Source organism: Hemibagrus wyckioides, linkage group LG26, assembly GCF_019097595.1.
Source record: "Hemibagrus wyckioides isolate EC202008001 linkage group LG26, SWU_Hwy_1.0, whole genome shotgun sequence".
In the NCBI taxonomy this organism is placed as follows: domain Eukaryota; kingdom Metazoa; phylum Chordata; class Actinopteri; order Siluriformes; family Bagridae; genus Hemibagrus; species Hemibagrus wyckioides.
The window spans coordinates 21,290,130-21,312,272 of record NC_080735.1 but is presented as its reverse complement, the minus strand read 5'-3'; the positions used below and the strand labels follow the sequence as shown (position 1 = coordinate 21,312,272).

The 22,143-nt window shown below is 43.5% G+C and overlaps 1 protein-coding gene across 1 annotated transcript; it reads right to left on the bottom strand.

The window, feature by feature from the left end:
* Window positions 1-5,106: 5,106 nt before the first annotated feature.
* On the bottom strand, window positions 5,107-7,463 carry LOC131347156 (microfibril-associated glycoprotein 4-like). Its single transcript, XM_058381086.1, has 5 exons — window positions 7,306-7,463; window positions 6,754-6,999; window positions 6,502-6,598; window positions 5,980-6,147; window positions 5,107-5,694 (listed from the first exon to the last, which is right to left on the bottom strand). Exons 1-5 carry the CDS (start codon window positions 7,399-7,401, stop codon window positions 5,417-5,419), a joined length of 885 nt encoding a protein of 294 aa, XP_058237069.1. The 5' UTR covers window positions 7,402-7,463; the 3' UTR covers window positions 5,107-5,416.
* Window positions 7,464-22,143: the final 14,680 nt, after the last annotated feature.

Sequence of the window (22,143 nt, the reverse complement as noted above, 5' to 3'; positions counted from 1 at the left end):
GGTCCACTCCATATTATTCAGGGAAACTTGAATTTCATCTCAGACTCAGAATCTCAGACCTATCAACAAATTCTTGAAGACAATCTCCTGCCATCATTCAGAGAGCTGAAGCTGGGCCAAAAATGGGTGATGCAACAAGACACTGACCCTAAGCGTTCAAGCAAATCCACCAAGGAATGGCTTAAAAGAAAGAAATTTCACACTCTTGACTGGCCTCGTCAGAGTCCGGATCTCAATCCAGTTGAAATGTTGTGGCTAGACCTGAAGCGGGCAGTACATGCCAGATGTCCTTCCTTTCTCTGTCAACTGGCTGAGTTCTGCAAGGAGGAGTGGGCAAAAATCCCTAAAGACAGATGTGAGAGACCGGTCAGTGGTCAAGATGTTTGGTTGAAGTAATGGCTGCAAAAGGAGTGCTTGCTGTGAAGTGACTTAAAACTAGTTTCTCAAAGCACTATATAACAATGGGGGTGAGTGCAATAGGTGAAAATCATTCAGACATTCTGCAGATAAATGCTTTGGCACTGGTATGCTAGTATTCTTTAGACATGTGAGAACAGTGGCCTGGTCCAATGACAGGTTGAAAATGTCAGTGTAGAGCCAGTTGGCCAGCACAAGTCCTGAGCACATGCCTGGGTATGCCATCAGGACCATCAACTCTGCTCAGTGCACATCTGTTGTGGAGAGTGATATTGAATGATCAATGAACATATGTGGTGTGATGATGTTGCATGATGCGGGATAGGGGCCCTGCTGTCTCAGCAACATGGGACTCCTGGGAAACTCCATCTTTGTGCCTTCTTCTCCTGGAAACTGACCCTAGCAGGCAAATTATGACTTGGATAACTTGGGGACTGCTCTCAAGGTACTGGCTAGAGGGGATTCACTCCCAATTTTATGTTTTGACGGACCACAAGAATCTGGAATATATTAACAACGCAAAGAATTGTGCGGTGGTCATTGTTTTTCACCCACTTTAATTTCACAGTTACCTATTTACCCGGATCTGTAACAAAGCCACCTGCAGCTCCCCTTCCAGGCCACCAGAGTACAGCAGGTCCTCGACTTACGTCGGAATTCCGTTCCTAAGGCACGATGTAACGAGATTTTCGCCGTAAGTCGGAACTCACATACTCACAATGTAGCACAATCCAATATGGCGTACAACCGGCGAATGTAAACAAAGCCGTCTTCCTCGTATAGCGCTGCGTGATGACGTATTTGTCCACTCCGCTCACCAACTAGTTCCCGCGCAAAATTTGTTTTAACGTTGCAAACGCTGTACGTCAGTATGATGGAACAAGACTTTCTTAATAAATTTATGGGAGATGGCGACGTAACCACGAAACGCCGTAGGTCAAGGATGTCGTATACCAAGGACCTGCTGTACTGAGCCTTTCGGGTCACAGGGTTATAAGTATTCTCTCGCCACAGCCAGATGTAAAATATTATCAGTTTACCTGCATGCCGAGTCATTTGTTTGTTCTATTGCATTTTGCAATTGTGTATGACCATTGTTCCGTTTTGGATTTATTGCTCTTTGTATTGTGAACTTGTACTTCAAGGTTTTGTGACTTGTTTCCCTGATCCTGTTTCTGATCCCTGTTTTGGATTTGTTTGCTTGGTCTTTGTTGTTTGTTAAATATTCCATTATACACGGTACATAGATTCTGCCAATGCCTCATTACACGTGACCACTCTATTACGTGACAATGGGCCTCAGTTCCCTTTGCCAGAGTTTGCTGCATTACTGAAAGAGAGAGAAATACGCACATTTGCACATTGGTGTATTACCCTTTAGTAAATGGAGCTATTGAAAGCTTCACCAGAGTGCTTGCAATTGTTGGCTACAGAAATAATTAATTTAAAGGAGAATTCAGAACAACAATTTGAAAAACATTTACTCACCCCCTTGTCATCCAAGATCTTCATGTCATTCTTTTTTCAGTCGTAAAGAAAAGATTTTTCTCCATATAGTGGACTTTAACGGTGTCTCCGAGTTTGAACTTCCAAAATGCAGTTTAAATGCAGCTTCAGAGAGCTCTAAACGATCCCAGCCGAGGAAGAAGGCTCTTGTCTAGTGAAACGATCGGTCATTTTCTTATAAAACCAAAAATTTTATACTTTTTAACCACAAAAGCACGACACTGCGTACTGCGTTTCTCTAGATAAGAGCCTTCTTCCTCGGCTGGGAACGTTTAGAGCCCTCTGAATATTTAATATATTTAAACTGCATTTTGGAAGTTCAAACTCTGAGGCACCATTGAAGTCCACTATATGGAGAAAAATCCTAAAATGCATTTTTAAAAAAAACACCATTTCTTTATGACTGTAGAAAAAAAGACATGAAGATCTTGGATGACCAGAGGATGAGTAAATGATTTTTAAATTGTTGTTTTGAAAGTGGAATTCTCCTTTAAGTAAAAGTGAAATGTGTTGTTCTTACATTAATGCACCTCTAGATGGAACTCAAGTTTAGTTATACAGTATGTGTGAGAGGAGACAGAGAGAGAAAAGGCTGAGCATGTGCGTGTTCATTAGAATTATTAAGGTGTCCTAAGAGGAATGATTTTTTCTTTATTTTCTACATGCATGCTGTGATGAAGTTACTTAAAACACTAAGATATAACTTGCAAATTTTCTTTGGAGTATATAAACACTATCTGTTCATGGGGTTTTTTGGATTCTCTGGCTTGTCTGAAATGCAACTTTTTTTTGAATAATGGAGAATTGTGTGTTCGGATGCTCAGTTTCGTCTCTCATCCAGCCAGTACACTCCATCTGCATTCACAAAGCCATTCTTAGAAGTTCACAGTGCCATTAAATCTCACCTGAATCACCCGGACATTGGGTTATAAATGGACTTTATATATTTATTTAGCAGTTAATTTTATCTCAAAGCAGTGGAAAAAAACAATTTTGGTGTAACGTTAAAGTTCCAGGATCTTTTAATAATTGTTTGTCAGAAGGAACAGAAGAATGATGTGTGGCAGCATTTTTTCAGTCGTGTCATAGTTTGATGATTCATATGGTACTCTACAGTAGTCTATAGTACTGTAAGTACATTTTCCTATCAAGAAAAAAAACTTTTATAAAACATTCATTCTGCACTGTAGGCACTAAACTCTCAATGGACCAATCGTAGTATGTTCACCATATTACAATATAAAGTCCACCATAAATCCAATGTACATTAGCAGGACTCCACTCCTCACCAGCGCACTCACTCACCCGAGTTTTAATTAAGTTCACCTGCACCTTGTTTCCTGAGCACGCTCACTCCCCTATTTAAACTTCACGATTCCCTTTCTTTGTCTGGTCTCACACATAGATGCCGACTTGCTAGCCCTAGCCCTAGCCCAAAGCTTCGTCTTCTAGCAAACTCCATTATCTTTCTTCAGTTCGTTCCCGCTCCTTTTCTTCAGCTCTCCCATTTCTCCTCAATGACTCCCTTCTCCAGCTCCACTTACCTTCTCCTCCAACGTGGACTTCTCCTGGTTCCTCCTTTACCTCCATTCTCCGGTTGCCGCTGCGTGCTGGGCTGAGTATCCTAAGCTTTCCTCTTTCCACCCGTTCTCCATTGTGTTTAATAAACATACCCCTCACATGGTTTAAACTCCAAGTTTGTTCCAGACCGGTGATTTGTGGATTATGGGCATCAGTGAACTGTGAATTTCTTTCCTTCTCTATGTGTTTGTGAGGATTGAAGACTGGTTTGTAAAAATAAAACTCACAGCCACTTTTTAAAAATATATTGTGGCAAAGTTTGAATGTTAACCCTGTGTGTGTTAATGTGATTAGGTCACTATAGAACATCAGAATCTGCTTTTTTTGCCAAGTATGTTCACATGTACAAGGACATTTTTATGGTGCTGGAGAATTAACATCACTAACATCATTAAGGTCATTAACATTAAATATAAACAGGATAACAATATAATTAGGTGTAACTCAGGAGGTAAATTCGTGTACAGAATGTGGCAACTTTAATTAGCAAGGTGTGTATTCAAGTTATACTGAATATTTTTCTCATCACTGTGCACAGTGTTATCCATCACGCTTGATGATGTTTCAGTCCTTGGTTTTATTGTTCAATTATTAAGATGTGAAAGCAGGGAACAAAGCTTTCAATCTAAAGTAACTTTATTTTTGATATTTTGTGTATTTTCTGTATGCATTAAAATTTAGACACTTTTGTTTAATATAATACACAGAAATACAAATATTACAGCTATTTGAGAAAATATTGTTTAGGAAAATATTGGAGATGGTGTGAGAGTGAGAGAGGGAACTGGACTGTTTGTTAAACTGGGGTGCTTATGACTTTTCTAACTGAAAATCTGAGTAATTGAAAATTTAAAAATTGGGTAAAAACACATCTACCAATACAAACTCCTTAGGTACGAGGAAATGAGTGTGTTCTTTCCTGAACCTGAGCTGATCATGAATGTCAATGACCAGTCCAACTATCTGCCTGCTGGTCAGTGTACTGAATACTGTTCATATTTCAATTGATGTTACCAGATTGTTCTTTCCATAGTAAAAAATTCTGGTCAGTTTAAAAAGAAAATATAATACTGTATATAGCATTTAAAAACATTTTACTATGTATTAAAAATTTATGATAAAAAGGTGCATTAAACAGTAATAAACTAAACAAAGTCAGTGTTTGTGTGAATCCTGTGCTCCAAAAAACATCAGACGTCTCTGGTACACTGTGTGTAGGTTTATGAGGAGACGAGTTGCTAGGCTTTACTGTGTGTGAAGGAGAATCTGCATCATTTCTTTATGAGACTGACACCTGACACCTGTCTCAATAAACAAACACAACTTTCTTCAGAGATTCACATCTATAGCAATACCAAGGATCTTCGGAGACATTCAGTGGTTCATGTTGTCTATACACTCAAGCAATGAGCCGATAAACCTTTATGTATCAGATGCTAAGCATATAGTTAATTATGGTACAGTGTGGCATTTGCACACCATGATAATGTTGAAGATTTTCATTAACATTTTAAAGCTGCAGTCTTTTTTCCAGGTTCATGTAAATAAAGTGAGTAATAGGGAAGGTGTGTTGCTACAAAAATGAGGAATGTAAGGCTGGACTCAGACTTCATTTGCTCAATCTTTATTTCAATCACAATATATTGGATTTTCATTGGACTTTCATTTACTTTTTATTATAAGAGGTACAAAGTAAGTAAGACATTGTTACCTAAAGAAAACTAATACAGCAGAGATTGAGGGACATTAAAGGGGTATGTACCACAGGATAAACCTAATATTAAAGATTAGGATTAATGGATATGTAGATCTTGACATTTTACTGAAAATCCACCACCAGCAGCATACAGAGATTTTAGCCTTTCTCTCTATTCTACTTGTCTATCTTTCTAGATCTGGAAAACTAAGGGGTTCAGAGATCTTCCAGATTTGTTCGTCTGATCTTCATCACGATGGTCTTCAGAGAGTAGTAACCTTTCCAGGTCTGCCACATGATCCCTGTGTATGGTGTGCCATACACATTATTGTATTTGTACAGGCCATTGGGGTTGGCATAGTGGCATTGTGACCAGTACCAGTAGTACCCCCAGTAGTACCAGAATCCTCCAGAATAAGTCTCTGCACAGTTTCCTGTTGGATCTTTGTCAAAGGTTGAAAAACCTCTTCCATTCACATAGGACAAAGAATCACCTGGAAAAGACACAACAGAGGACAGTGTGAAGGACAAGCAAATCAAACATTCAGTAATGTGTTAAAGATAATGTAAAGTGACATTTGATGACAAATCAAAATTTTTATGTGACTTTCAGCAGCCAACCAACTGTAGAATTTACTTTCTATTTAGATTTGTCATAAAATAAAGTCAGTGTTTCTGTTAATTCCACACACTCTGCTGAAGTCTGTAGTTCTGTCTGAGGTCTGAATATTGATGTGTATAATTTCAGTATTAGATGTGGAGTGTACTGAGTTGCTCACCTGCTCCTCCATTGATGTAGCCTCCGATATTCAGCATGTAGTTAGTGGACTCTTGGTTGACAGAGAATATAGTGTACTGGGCATAGGCACTGCCTTTCTCAAAATCCTCCATGTCCACTCTCAACTGATACTTCTCCGTGTTGGTCATAATGTACATGTTCTCCAGTCCTGGAATTCAATTAATAATGAATAATTCCAAATCATGAGCTGGGAAAAATAAATTCATTTCCCATTTAACAGTTATTATTTATTATATATGTATAACAATGACTGCACATATTAAAAGAATGAAACTCCTAATAACAGGAAATGCTGTATCAAGTAATATTTTTAAGCTGCAGAATTATGACTTCTATTACAAAGACTCACCATATTCTCATTATATCATCAGTTTTTTCTTTCATTTATTTGTTTGTTTGTTTGCAACCTGAGAGCCATTAACTATATACAGGTGATCAAGGCTGCTTTGACGAATTTGTTTGTATGTTCTTATGATTACAAAATGCTACAGCGTTCTCTCACCTAGCCAGTATTCACCAGCGGGATCACCAAACCCTTCCTTATACTGTGCCCATGGCAGATAGAAACTCACACTGCCGTTGATTCTCCTCTGAATCACCTGGTTGGTGGATTATACAGCATGGTGTACATGGGGGAAAAAACAATGAGAAAAATTAGTAGATTTCAGAAAACCTGAAGCAAACTGTTACATCACTTTTATTTACCATTACAGTGTTCTCACTCAGCCTTAAACAGATTCATGTTCTCACTCACTGTCCACTTCTCATCCTGGTGGCTACCATCTTCCTGGCAGCCCATATCACAGTACACCTCCAGAGGATTATTAGACCCTCCTGGGTAAATGGTGTACACTCCATTGGGAACAGAGGTGCCATTCATTTCTCCTATCTTTAGGTTGTAAACATCTTCACAGTCCAGTGGCAGGGACGTGTTAATGATAGGAGCCGAGTGGACCAGCGAGGACAACGCTAATATCAGCAACAGCCGCATGACTTGATTCTGTAATAATAATAATAGTAATAATATAAGATGTCTTTATTAATATAGCAAATTTGAAGCATTATAAATTAAATATAATAATAAAACAGTCTACAATAATTAATTAAAAATAAATAAAAAAAAGGGTAAAAATAACACAAAATAATAAATATAGGCAAATAGTTTTTAGTTCTCAGTCATCTTTCAACTGATATAATAATAATGTAATATTAATAATAATAATAAAATAATAGAGCTGATAAAATTTAATTAATTATTCATTATAGTTTTCTATTAGCATTAATAACTCTTTCCATTGACACTTACCTGTGCTAGTTCTAGTGTACAGAATATTATTATATCAGTCTGATGCAAAAGCAACAACTGCGTCTCTTTTATATTGCTCCCGTACCAACTTGGCATAAATCCAACATTTTTATCGGTAAGAGGCTGAGCTGGTAAATGATGAGGTTTGACAGCACCTTTGTAAACATCATCTTTAAGATTGATATAATGATAAAGATTAGCACAATTATTTTGTGGTACTTCATCAAAATGTTACATATACATGCAGTGGTCTCCTCCTCTAGTACTTTGAAATAGTTTTTATTTCAATGCTGTTTTTATTTCTACAATCACAAAATTAATTGCATATTTCTATAGCCACATGATTTAGAATAAACAACTACACCTCAGCTGAGATTCTGGTTCATCTGCATTCCTGTCTTGCCCTGCAGTGTGCTATTTTTTTGTTTGTTTGTTTTGTTAATCACAAAAATTTTTCCATCAAGCTCTGGAACATTTTTGTATTATAAATAGAAATTGACTAATCCTGTTGTTAATAGATTTGCATGAGCAGTAGACTACAACACAAATCCTTTCTACACAGAGAGTGACATTGACTCCATGTCTAAATCCCTCAAATTCACTTTTATTTATATCGAGCTTGTAACATGGAACATTAGTTTTGCAAGGGTGTGTATTATCTCCACTACTGTCAATGGATTTCAGGGACAGTTTTTTCTGCTTTGTTGACGTTATCCATTCTAGCTGTGACAGCCTAAATAAAGGGGAGAGCCAGAAGCTGAGAAATTAGGTGATCAGCCAGTCCACCATCAACAATCCTGAGACTGGAGGTGCAACAAAATCAAAACATCCCTGTTCACCAAAACATTTCATGCCCATGAACCCACTAAATCTGCACCTTTACTTTCACAATAGCTTGACTGTTAAACTGTTTGTTTGGCCTAAACCAGGTTATGTATGTAATCTGGTTCCCTGAGAAGGAGATGGGATGATGCATCATGGCTGATGCTTTGGAAATGCTCCTTGTGGAAGTTGTGTCTGAAGTTCTGTGTAAAATTACGCTGATTTATTGGCTCAAGTAGGTCAAAAATTGTTCTGTGTCACATTACTCTAGCTTCTACTTGTCTGAAGGAAGCATGAGTGGATGCCCTGGGTGTGGCTAGCGACATAGCATGTCATTCCATTCTCAGGGAACCAGGTTACATGTGTAATGTTGTGTAATCCCCTTTCGAGGGAACTCGATGCTGCGTCATGGCTGATTCTATGGGGACACCAATACCAATGTCACTGCATGCCAGGAGATGTCTGTCCCAGAGGTCATGAAATGGCACAAATGAGCCAGGAGCAGAGCACCATTAGCCCTGTAAGACCCATGACCCAGGAGTGGGGTCTATGTCCAGGTTGATAAGGGTGTATGGAGAGGAACAACACACAGCAGCACAAATATTCTGGAGGGCAACGCACCTAGCCAGAGTGCTGGACAAGGTGATACACCTAGTGGAGTGAGCTGTAATCCCTAGAGGTGAAGCTGCACAGCACCCATATAGGCCTAGGAGAAGGCTACCACTGCCTGGAACAAGATGCTGCTTGGAGACCGGACTGATTTTGTTGCAGCCACCAAAGCGAGAGGACGAGGACTTACATCATGCACTCAAGCAACGGGAGTAAGTGCTGAAAACCTGGCTAGCATTTCTCTGAACTTTTGCAATATGAGCCGATCATCTCGATATGCTCTATGGCCTCTTTTTCAGATGTGAGGGAAGTTCCTCCTGGAGGAATGAGGTTTGGTCTGTGTCAACAACAGTGGGCAGCACACCCTGAAAGAAGGAGGACAGGAGGCAAACTGGATTTTGTAGCCTTTTTCCACAGAACCCACTGCGACACACCTAGCCAAAACTTCCCTGTTGCCAGGTGGTCTGAGAGAGGTGTTAGCCTCTTGCTGTTCTCACTTTGACTAGTGCCCTGAAACAGCAAGCTGGCAGAGGATAATCCAGGGGGTGGAGACACATAATTTATTTTCTTCTGTCTGAACAGGCCAGGCTGGGGGTGGTGGCTACTGGTTGATAGCCCTAGCTCCTTGCTGCGGCTAGGGAAGAACAGGCCCTTAGGAGACCTCAGGATGTCTAAAAGAAAGGTTTTGTCCCTTTCTTTTATCTCTGTCTCTCTGTGGCAACCAAACATCGGTCATGGGCTGTCACAGGCACACCGGACCCAACCCCTCACCAGCACCCTCACTCTCCCGAGTATTGATTTAGATCACCTGCACCTCTTCAGTTAATTACCTCCACTAACCTATTTAAGAGCACTCTCTTCTCTTCATCCCTGTCTGGTCTCGTTTAGACACCGACTCCATATCACGCTGATATTTGTTAGCATTAGCGCTATAGCTTCTGCTATTTCCCGCGTTGCCCCGAATACTACCTTCTCCTCCTCCTTTTTTTCTCCTCCATGATCACCTCTCTTCCCTACTCTACTCTCCTCCATGCACAGCATCATCTCCCTCCAGCTCCGGCTCCCAGTCTCCTCAGACAAGCTGAGTATTCTCCACTCTCCCTTTTTCCACCCGCTTTCCGTTATTAATAAACATACCCCTTCCGGGGTTTAATACTCCATTGCCTGTTCTCCTCTGGTGTTTTCTGACAGAAGACCAGACCGCTGAACAGCATGGAGCCAACAGCCGCTGACACCATCCAACAGCTGGTCAGTGCACTGCAGGAAATCACTGCATCTCAGCCCACTGCTGCTGCGGATTCCACCGCATCTCAGCCCGCTGTTGCTGCTGACTCCACCGTGGCTGCGTGCCCGCCGCCGAACCCGGAAGTGGCGTGCTCCGCTGACCCGATGGCCACGCCCTCCCTCTACTCCGGCTTGGCAGAGGATTGCAGTGGCTTCCTGCTCCAGTGTAAGATCGCATTTATGATCACTTTTGACTGGAAAAGCACTCTGCTGGGCTGATTCCCTCTGGCAGCAGAATGGCCCAGTTCTTCAATCCGTGGACACTTTCGTCTCTTATTTCAGAGAGGTCTTCAGCAAGCCCTGTAAGCAAGCCATACAAGTGCTGGAGAGCAACTATACCACCCAAAACAAGGTAAACGCTCAATCACTGAATATACCTTGCACTTTCGCACTCTAGCTGCTGCCAGTGGGTGGGACGAGCGCGCCCTGTTAACCACCTATCGTCAGGGACTCAAACCAGGCGTTCTTCTGCAGCTCGCCACCGTTGATGACTCCGTTGGGCTGGAAGTATTCATTCAGTCAGTGATTCGAGTCTCTGAACGAAGGAAGCGCTGCCTGGCGGACCCGGGGTTGTCACCCTCACCAATTTTCCATCGCCATCCCGAGGTTTCTCCCTTCTCCACCTCTCTAGAGCCAGACTCAGAGCCCATGCAGGTGAAACATTCAAGGTTGTCACCCTCCGAGAGACAACGCCAGCTGACCCAGGGCCTTTGCCTCTACTGTGGCCAACCGGGACATGCACTACCTGCATGTCCCTTACGCCCAGTACGCCCCGCGGTGAGTACTATTACCTATTCCCCTAATCACTTAAAACCACTCACCACTCTAGTAGAACTGATATGCAGTCTATCTCCCATTACAGTTCACGCGCTCCTAGACTCTGGATCAGCCGGCAACTTCATCTCCGCCGATCTCTGCCATCAGTTGAACCTCAAGAAGAGCCCTCACCCCGTCCACTACCACATTCAATCCATTACTGGTAGTCCCCTAGGACGGGGGACAGTGCGCTACTTCGTGGGGCCAGTTCACATGAGGATTGGCTTCCTGCACTCTGAGAACATCCACTTTCTGGTTCTAGAGAGGTCCACATCGGAGATTATCCTCGGACGCCCCTGGCTTATGGAGCACTCTCCTACCATTTTCTGGGCCACTGGTGAGATTCTGAAGTGGGGAGGAGGCTGCTTCCACCGCTGTTTTCCCGACCTCCCGCTCCAGGTGCCCAAAATCCCGACCTTAGCTCTTTGGTCCACATCCACAGAGAGCCCACACCAACAACAACAACTGTCCATTCCTCCCCAATACTCGGACTATCAAGATGTGTTCTGTCCGTGGAAGGCTTCCAAGCTTCCCCCGCATCGACCTTGGGACTGCTGCATTGATCTCCTTCTGGATGCCCCAGTGCCCAAAGGCAAAATATACTCCCTGTCCTTACCGGAACACTGGGCCATGGAGGATTACATTCAAGAAGCTCTAAAGCAAGGCTACATCCACCCTTCCAAGTCCCCGGCAGCCTCAAGCTTCTTCTTCGTGGCCAAGAAGGATGGGGGACTCCGTCCATGTATAGATTACCATGCTCTTAACCAGGTCACTGTGAAATACCGGTATCCCCTTCCACTCTTTCCAGCCGCTCTCGAACAACTGAGAGGAGCCCAGATCTTCTCCAAGCTGGACCTCCACAGCGCCTACAACTTGATCCGGATCCGTGAGGGAGACGAGTGGAAGATGGCTTTTGTCACCCCTACCGGCCATTACGAATACCTCATTATGCCGTACGGCCTGGTTAACGCACCATCGGTTTTCCAGGGGTACATGAATGAACTGTTCCGGGAGTACCTACATCGCTTTGTCATTGTCTACATTGACGACATTCTGGTGTACTCTCGGGATGAGGCCGAGCACATTCTTCATGTCAGAACCGTCCTCCAGATACTCCGGGAACACCATCTCTTCTTAAAGGCTGAGAAGTGCTCCTTCCATTTGACTTCCACTAGCTTCCTAGGGTACGTCATCAGTCCCGAAGGCGTTAAAATGGAAGAGGGCAAGGTGGAAGCCATCACTGCCTGGCCGGTCCCCACCACGGTGAAGGAATTGCAGAGGTTCCTGGGGTTCTCCAATTTCTACAGGAGGTTTATCGGGGGGTACAGCTCCATCGTCACCCCTCTCATGAACCTTCTCAAGAAGGGGCCCAAGACCCTGCAGTGGAACCCCGAAGCCGACCAAGCCTTCCACCTCCTTAAACAGCGCTTTTGTGTCGGCTCCCCTTCTTTCTCATCCGGACCCCGATCTTCCTTTCATCGTGGAGGTGGATGCTTCCACCACCGGAGTGGGGGCGGTTCTTTCCCAAGAGCACGGTAGTCCGGCACGACTCCATCCCTGTGCCTACTTTTCAAAGAAACTCTCTCCATGTGAGCAGAACTACAACGTGGGGAACAGTGAGTTACTGGCCATTAAGCTAGCCCTGGAAGAGTGGAGGCACTGGCTGGGAGCGCATCATCCATTCACAGTCATCACTGATCATAAAAATCTTCAATACCTTCGGGACGCCAAACGACTGAACCCCCGTCAAGCCCGGTGGGCCCTGTTTTTTTACCAGATTCCACTTCAAGGTCACCTATCGCCCAGGCTCCAAGAATGGCAAGGCAGATGCCCTCTCCTGTCTGTACTCCCCCGAAACTCCCTCCAAACAGCCAGAACCCATACTGCCTCCAAGCGTGTTGGTCTCACCCATCCAGTGGAGCTTGGAGGACGACATCATAGCGGCCAGTGCCTCTGAGCCAACTCCCCTAGGATGTCCGTCGGACCGCACATACGTTCCCTTAACTATACGCCAACGTCTTATCCAGTCGGCTCACTCCTCCCTGGGCACGGGGCATCCAGGTATCAACCAGACTCTCTCACTCATGCAAACCCGATACTGGTGGCCTGGCCTAACCTCAGATGTCAGAAGGTACGTCAGGGGTTGTCAGGAGTGTGCTATGGCCAAGACCCCTCGACAGCTACCATCAGGCAAGTTGGTCCCACTACCCACTCCTCAACGTCCCTGGTCACACCTAGGAGTGGATTTTGTCACTGACCTACCCGCCTCAGATGGTTACACCTGCATCCTGGTGGCAGTGGACCGGTTCTCCAAGGCCTGTCACCTTATCCCTCTTAAGGGCCTCCCCACAGCCTTGGAAACCGCAGAAGGCCTGTTCCAGTACCTCTTTCGGATCTTCGGCGTCTCTGAAGACATTGTGTCCGATAGAGGACCCCAAATTGTGTCTCGTGTCTGGAAGGCCTTCTTCCATCGCCTAGGTGTGACAGTTAGCCTGACTTCTGGGTATCACTCTCAATCTAACGGTCAGACTGAACGTAAAATCCAGGAGATCAGTCGCTACCTGCGTACCTTCTGCCACCACCAGCAACACTCTTGGCATCATTACCTCCCATGGGCCGAGTATGCACAAAACTCACTCTGCCAGTCTACCACTGGCCTCACCCCCTTTCAGTGCATACTCAGATTCCAACCTCCATTGTTTCCCTGGTCAGCCGAACCCTCCACAGTTCCCTCGGTTCAACATTGGTTCCAAGAGAGTGAGAGAGTCTGGAACTCAGCCCACCAGAGACTGCAACAGACCATCTGGTGCCATAAGCAGGCAGCGGACACCCGGAGGATGGAAGCACCCAAATATCAACCTGGACAGAAGGTGTGGCTCTCTACCAAAGACATCCGGTTATGCCTACCCTACAAGAAACTCAGTCTCAAATACATCGGTCCGTTCATCATCTCACGGCTCATCAATCTTGTCACAGTAGAACTCCAGCTCCCTTCACACTACAAAATTCACCCTACTTTTCATGTTTCTTTACTCAAACCGTATGTCTCACCAGTCTCTCCCTCTCCCTCCACAGAGTCCGGCGATGCAGTGGATCCCCCTCTCCCACCGGTGGTCAAGGACACCTCTGTCTACACGGTCAAGGAGATCCTGAGGTCCCGGCGTCGTGGTGGCCGTCTTGAGTACCTGGTTGACTGGGAGGGGTATGGTCCGGAGGAAAGGTCGTGGATCCCTCGTCATGACATCTTGGACCCCAACCTCCTCACAGACTTCCACACCCATCACCCAGAATACCCCGCTCCGTGTGCTAGAGGCCACCCGCCACGATGCCGAAGACCTCGGTCCTCAGGAGCGGACCGTGGAGGGGGGGATCTGTCACAGGCACACCGGACCCAACCCATCACCAGCGCCCTCACTCTCCCGAGTATTGATTTAGATCACCTGCACCTCTTCAGTTAATTACCTCCACTCACCTATTTAAGAGCACTCTCTCTTCACTTCATCCCTGTCTGGTCTCGTTTAGACACCGACTCCATATCACGCTGACGTTTGTTAGCATTAGCGCTATAGCTTCCGCTATTTCCCACGTTGCCCTGAATACTACCTTCTCCTCCTCCTTTTTTTTCTCCTCCACGATCGCCTCTCTTCCCTACTCTACTCTCCTCCGTGCATGGCATCATCTCCCTCCAGCTCCGGCTCTCGGTCTCCTCAGACAAGCTGAGTATTCTCCACTCTCCCTTTTTCCACCCGCTTTCTGTTATTAATAAACATACCCCTTCCGGGGTTTAATACTCCATTGCCTGTTCTCCTCTGGTGTTTTCTGACATGGGCTGACTGCTTTGTGGACAGAGGGGGATAATCTGTGGCTTGGTGGAGTTCAAACCTCATAGATAGATAGATAGATAGATACTTTATTGATCCCGAAGGAAATTCCAGATATCCAGCAGCAATAGAGACAGTAACACAAGACAGGTTGTAAATTGCACACTGCATATCTTAAAAATAGTTAGTATACACAGGGTAATGTGACCAGGATACCTGACCAGAATTACTAGTGCAATTTTAGAACAAGAACTACAAGAAATATAGAAGCAAATAAATACAGTATATAAATCACAAAAAGGGGGGGGGGGACAAATAAGAGAAATGAAAGTAATTGCAGTGCAGCCTTGATGTGCAATTTTATATGTAACAGTGACAGTGCAAATGGTAAATACCTATTCAAATACCTAAGTAATTCTACAAAGAGCAACATGAAAGTAACAATGAAATTGAGTCTGTTTGTAATGGCAAGATATGCAATAGAGTTAGATGAGAGAGTTATACTTGTAACACCGTGATGTATATAGCAGACGAGCCTTCAGCTAGAACTCCAGTCCCCATTACCATGTCCCTGTAGAGAGGTGTTGAAGAGCTGAATAGCTCTGGGAACATAGGATTTCCTAAATCTGTCTGTTGAGCAGCTTTGTGACAGAAGTCTTCCACTGAACACACTCCTCTGTTTGCAGAAAACTATGTGCAGTGGGTGGTCAGGGATGGACATGATGGACAGCATTTTGTTCAGAGTCCTCCTTTCTACCACCTCCTTGAGAGAGTTCAGCTCCACACCAACCACCAAACCAGCTCTCCTGACCACCTTGTCCAATCATGTGGCATCCCTGTATTTCAGGCTACCTCCCCAGCACACCACCGCATAGAAAAGCACACTGGCGATGACTGGTAAAACATCAGCAGGAGCTTTTTGCAGATGATGAAGGATCCTAGACTCGTCAGGAAGGACAGCCGGCTCTGACCTTTCTTATACAGATAGTCAGTGTTCACTGACCAGTCCAGCTTGTCATCCAGCTGTAGCCCCAGGTATCTGTATTACCTGACCCTCTCAACATCCCCTCCCTCGATGGAGACAGGTAACAGAGGAGGCCCTGACCGCCGAAAGTCGATAGCCATCTCCTTGGTTTTTGTAATGTTCAGTTGTAGCTGGTTCTGATTGCACCACACCACAAAGTCCTTGACCAAGCTTCTGTATTTGCCTTCCTGTCCATCCCTAATGCACCCCACAATGGCAGTGTCATCTGAGAACTTCTGCATGTGGCATGACTCTGAGTTGTATGTAAAGCTCCTCACTGCAGACAAGGTCCTTTAGCAGCTTTGTATGCCTGCAAAACTGCCATTGTATGCAGCATCACAGTGGCTTAACCTGCGGGGATGTAGGCCTTCCATATAAGGCCAAAGTGGCCTGACAGGGCCTCAATGGGAGAGCAGATTTTCTCCATGTAGCTGATAAAGCAGTGGTTGAGGAGGACATACAGCCACAATCTCAACAAATGGGAGATGTCTGCATGGAGGTTGAAGGTGGTGTGAAGTTAGGCAGTAATTGTCAAACTCATCAGGCCAATCAAAGCTAAGCTTAGCAACAGCATGTGTGATCACCTCCAGGAGCTTTTTGAACACCACAAAATGCAGTTGCATTCGTCTTGTTGCCCACATTGAGCTTCTCAGAGTCCAATACAGACAGCATTATATTCTCATCTAGGTTGGGTGAAATTGCATGGTGAGCTCCAGGAGCCAAAGTGGAGGTATTAGAGTCAGCTGAAAGCATGACAGAAAGGGATTCACAAAGCTGTGAAATAATGACTGAATCATATTTTTCCATAGTCTAGACAGACGGGACAAACAATTGTCCCAAAGATACACAGAGTGCTTCCTGAAGACAAAGAAGCTGGAGTAATGTGACATAGAAAAGGGAACTCAAATAAATATCTGTCTTGCATTCAGGGTTCATACAGTGCATGTATTTAGAAGTCATGCAGCACAAGTATTCTGAACATTCAGTGTATAACACTGAAAGCAATAGTTTATAACATTATGGCTATTTACCTAATATTGTGTTGGTTCCTATTTTGCTGCCAAAACAGCCATGACCCATCGAGACATGGACTGCACTAGATCCACTGCACTGAAGCTCCACTGAACAGATGTGCTGTGGTATCTGGCACCAAGATATTAGCAGCAGATCCTTTAAATCCCACAGATGCTGGATTGGATTGAGATCTTGGGAATTTGGAGGCCAAGTCAACACCTCAAACTCATTGTTGTGTTCATCAAACCATTCCTGAACCATTTTTGATTTGTGGCACAGCACAATATGTTCCCCAGGTAAGAGACGCACACGTACCAGTCTATCCACGTGATGTAAAAGAAAGCATGATTCATCAGACCAGGCCACCTTCTTCCATTGCTCCGTGGTCCAGTTCTGGTGCTCATGTACCCATTGTTGGCACTTTCATTGGTGCACAGGGGTCAGCATGGGCACCCTGACTGGTCTGCAGCTGTGCAGCCCCATACGCAAGAAACTGCAATGCACTGTGTATTCTGACACCTTTCTATCAAAACCAGCATTAACTTCTTCAGCAGATTGAGCAACAGTAGCTCGTCTGTTAGATTGGACCACACAGGTCAGCTTTCGCTCACCATATGCATCAATGAGCCTTGGCCACGAATGACCCTGCCACCGGTTTCCCACTGTTTCATGCAAAACATGAAAATTCAGTCCATCCCCAAAAGTAAGAAACATAAAACAGCCATAGCTCTTCTTCTTTGGGCTTTTCCCTTCAGGGGTCGCCACAGCGAATCATCTCTCTCCACCTCAACCATCTTAATCTGTCCTCCCTAACTTTGTCCCCCAAACGTCCAACATGAGCTGTCCCTCCATCTTCAACTCTGCTACCTCCAGCTCTGACTCCTGTCTCTTCCTCAGTGACACTGCCTCTAAACTGGTCTCACCACTGTCTTGTACACCTTCCCCTTGATTCTTGCTGAATTTTTTCTATCACACAGAACTCCCAACACCTTTCTCCACCCATTCCAATGTGCCTGCACTCGCTTCTTTACCTCTTACCCACACTCTCCATTACTCTGGACTGTTGACCCCAAGTACTTAAACTCCTGTACCTTCGTCACCTCTTCACCCTATAATCTTACTGTTCCACTTCACTCCCTTTCATTCACATATATGTACTCAGTCTTACTACGACAGTCTTACTATGACTTTCATTCCTCTTCTCTCCAGTGCAAACCTCCACCTCCACCTCCTAGTATTGGTTTGTCACTGTACCATTCACAAGATGTAGGGCAGTTCTGTCTTGAGTAGACACACCTGCCCAGACTGTAACACCACCACAACAGTGGCTGATGCATAGCGCTCTCCTTGATGTCTCCAACATCGTTGGCGGCCATCATTTCTGCTCAACGTGAATCGACTTTCATCAGAGAACATCACTGAGGCCCACCGGTCCCTCGTCCAGCGTAAATGCTCCCTGGCCCGATGCCTGTGCCTGGTGGTGTGGTCAGGTACCCTTGCAGGTTTTCGAATGGTCTGACGTGACACTTGGGTGCGTCTCACCTCCCTTAAATGTGCCTGGAGTTGAGTGGTATTCATCATCTGGTTCCTCAGGGCACTGTTCACAATGAAGCGGTCATCAACGTGGGATGTGGCCAAAGGACGTCTACTTCTATGCCTTTCTGTGACTCTTCCAGTCTCTCTGTATCTCTGTCCCAACCTGCTGATGACACTCTGTGACACTCTAAGCTCAGTGGCAACTTCCCTCTGAGAACATCCTGTTTGAAGCCTCACAATGGCGGGGTACTGTTGATCAATTGTTAGGTGTGGTCTTGGTCTCAATGGTCTAAATGGTCTTGGTTTAAATACCAATTCTAACTGAACCAGAAAATTTATTGGTGGATTCATGGATCAAACACCGGTTGTGAATTTTGCCGTTAAGCACCTTGTTAGAGAACAGCAAGTTCTGCAAAAAGTACTGAAACACTGAACAGTTGGACATGTGCATTCAAAAGTGTAGAGAAGGTCAAATTAAGTTCACCTGGAAAGGTTATAGTGCATTTTAAGTGCATCCTGAAATTTCACCTGAAAGCCGAATATCCTTAACTTTTTGTGAGTAGTGTATATTCTTATATTTTTAGTCAGACAGATGGGACAAACAATTGTCACAAAGATGCACAGAGTGCTTCCTGAAGACAAAGAAGCTGGAGTAATGTGACATAGAAAAGGGAACTCAGATAAATATCTGCCATGCATTCAGGATTCATTTAGAAGTCGTGCAGTGCAAGTATTCTGAACATTCAGTATAACACTGAAAGCAATAGTTTCCACCTGTGATAGTATTGTATTACAAAACATAAATGTGAGAGGAAAACATCAATCCATCACTCAAACCCCAGAACCCAATTTCCTTGGCACCTGATTGTAAGCACTGGCCTCAAGTACTCCACAAAGGATTAGTCCAGCAAAGTAAATCCAAGAAAGATAGACCACGGACTGCCCCACAACAGGTAATTCTCCAAACTCTTTTCCACTGTTGATTGACTGGAAAAACTCTGACACCAACTTGAGCAGATAAGATGGCCACCCCTGCTCCTCAAGCTACATGGCTTCCTGTATGAATAAGAGCTCGCCAAACTCTACCAAGCCAAATTCCCAGAAAACAGGATTGTAATTATGACATTAACAGGATTATAATGCAGATCTCCCCTATAACATAACTGTACCATAGGACATGAGTGATAATATAAACTTCCTAAACACCACAAAATTCCACATGTATTTTCATTTTTTTTTCTTTTTTTCTTTTTTTATCAGAGGCCATGAACAGTGGGATACCCCCTTCAGATGAGGGAAGAAACCTTGCCCCTGGTTGAGGAATATCTTGTAATCTTGTTCATAAATTATGGAACAGGTGTAGTAGTAGATCAGTTTTGAACCTCACTAATCTCATCTGTGGTCATAAGCTGTGAGTAAGCCAAAGAAAAATGATTATGGGTACCACATGAGTATGAGGTTTCTCCACAGAGCAACTGGACTTAGTTTCTTTTATAGAGCATTGACTCGGAGCCGGTTTAGGAGGATCAGTACATACAGTAATGCTAGAAAACTTCAATGAACACACATTATACAATTATCTGATAATTAAGAGAATACCAGGAGAACCAGGACAGCTGGTTTATTTTTAGCTGTAACATTGTCTCTGCTGAAGGATCTGCAACATGGCTTAATTGTGTTAAAGTAAACATCTGCATAGGCTAAACATATAGAACTCACTTCAGAAATCAGTCAGATGGTAACTGCTTAAGGATTTTCACAATAATATTTATAAGCAAAGCAAACAGGTGTATGTTTAAATATACAGTCTGGTGTGGCCCAGGGATAGCTGAGAAACATGCCTGGGTTTTCCCTTTCTATTTGAGAGTGCATGTTTTAGCTGCTGATTCTAATTGGAGTGTTTTGTTCTGTTTCTCTCTTTTTTTTGTTTTCCCATTTTGATGGTTTTGATGTTTTTGGATGTTTGTCCAGTGGTTGTAATCTACCATTTCACAGCGTCTTGCTGGACAATGTTATCCTAAAATGGCGTTACCTGACAACAGGGTTTGTGTGACACCATCCTTGTCCTCAATTTGTAGAACTCAGAAGAAATCATGGTGAATTTAGTGGGCCAGAAGGAATTCATGGTGAATTCAGTAGGCCACGTATACTCTCCTCCCCCTTGTGGAGCAATATAAAAGAAAAATCTTTTGTATATAAACTAAAACTGAATTTTAAAATCTACCAGAATGTTTTCTTGAATAAAGTAGCATAAAATTAATGAGCTGGTAAAAAATAACTGTTCTCTATCTCTTTCTCTGATAAGTCTGCAAACATCCACTGACTAGAAATGTCAAGAAATACATGATTTATCTCTTTTGCAGCTGATTCACTTGTGAGTCCAGATGAATCAAAAGATTTGGATTCTGCTTAAATAAAGTTAATTAACAATGCAATGATTGATGAATTTCCTCCACATATATTTTATTTTATTGGATGTGAATAAGGACAGAAAATGTTAGATTTACAGTTACATAGCTTAAAACGAGAATGAATTATAATATAATTATAATTAATTCTGACAAACAAGAAAATAAAAGCTGACACTGCTGTTTTGTATCCAGGATGTAAATTCTCATACTTCTGCTTGACAGGTTTAGGACAAGTCTGATTTTCATAATTATGGATTTAAGGGCATAATTTAGTCCTCTCCAAGTGGCAGTACACATATTTGAAATAAAAACTCATCCACAATTATATGTATACAAACTTTGACTAATATCAGATCTCTCACCTGCTCCAATTTGCTAATCCATCAGTCCTCCAGATCCACTTTCAGCTCATACAGCTTGTTGTAGTCCATCATGTAGAACTTCCCTAAACCTGTAGACACAGGGCTATGTAGAAATGTACAAAGATGAGCCTAATGCTGAGTTCATACTGCGCGATTTGTAAAGTCATCGGATCATTGTTGCTTTCACACAGTACAACTTTCTGGGGTAGCATTCAGTTGCTGCTGTGTTCACACTGTACAATGGATCGGTCACAGGAGGTTACACACAAGCTATTGTAAAGTTTATTTATTCTGATATAACTATAGTAAAGACATTTATTTCTGATGAAAACCTATAAACTCTATTAAACTATAATTTTGTGCTTTAACTGAAGCCGTGCTTGCGGATATTGTGGTCTATAACTCCTCCCCAAACTGCCCGCTGCCCTGTATCTTGCTCTATCATTGGTTGTAGGTCATCTCTGAGGTATGTTTCAGTCAGAACTCCTTTCACACTGCATGAGTCGCCGACAGGTCCAGATATTTAGCATGACAAATATTTCACAGGCGACACTGACTCATCGACAACTTGCTCAGATCAAGTTTTTGGTTATTCACACTGCTCGATTGTTACTCGCGTGAATGAGCTGTGATTTGCCTTGATTTGGCAAAACTAGTCAGCGAAAAGTTGAAAAGTTGTGCAGTGTGAACTCAACATATGATCCCCACTTTCGCTCAATCCCACATTAATATTGTCTCATTTGGTGTTCTCATTTTCACTTAAATTTATTCTCTATCTCTCTATCACAGGTCGGGTTAAAACACAGAAGAAAATACAAATGGTGAGCAGGTTTTAACAAAGCTGGTAGTAAACAATATAAAACATAAAGCAAAATCAATTTCCATTAAACAGGGTAGAGAACATTGAAATCAAGAAACTGATATAAAAAACATGAGAACAAGATTTCAATCAAGCTATGTCTATGACTAAATAGGAAACATGAACCAGGAAACAAGGCTTGATACATAGAGTTCATGAGGAAACAACCATGATATTTCACAAGGAGCAGGGTGTGGGACATGAACATGACCTGGCACTAAAACAGGGTTTAGGACATGAACATGGCCTGGAACATGGACATGGCTTGCAGCACGACCTG

Coding starts and splice junctions, on each gene's coding strand:
- LOC131347156 (XM_058381086.1), bottom strand. CDS start 7,401: ATGCCAAGTTGGTACGGGAGCAATATAAAAGAGACGCAGTTGTTGCTT. Junction 7,000..7,305: donor GTACACTAGAACTAGCACAG/GTAAGTGTCAAT, acceptor TTATTATTACAG/AATCAAGTCATGCGGCTGTT. Junction 5,695..5,979: donor CTACATCAATGGAGGAGCAG/GTGAGCAACTCA, acceptor TGTCTTTTCCAG/GTGATTCTTTGTCCTATGTG.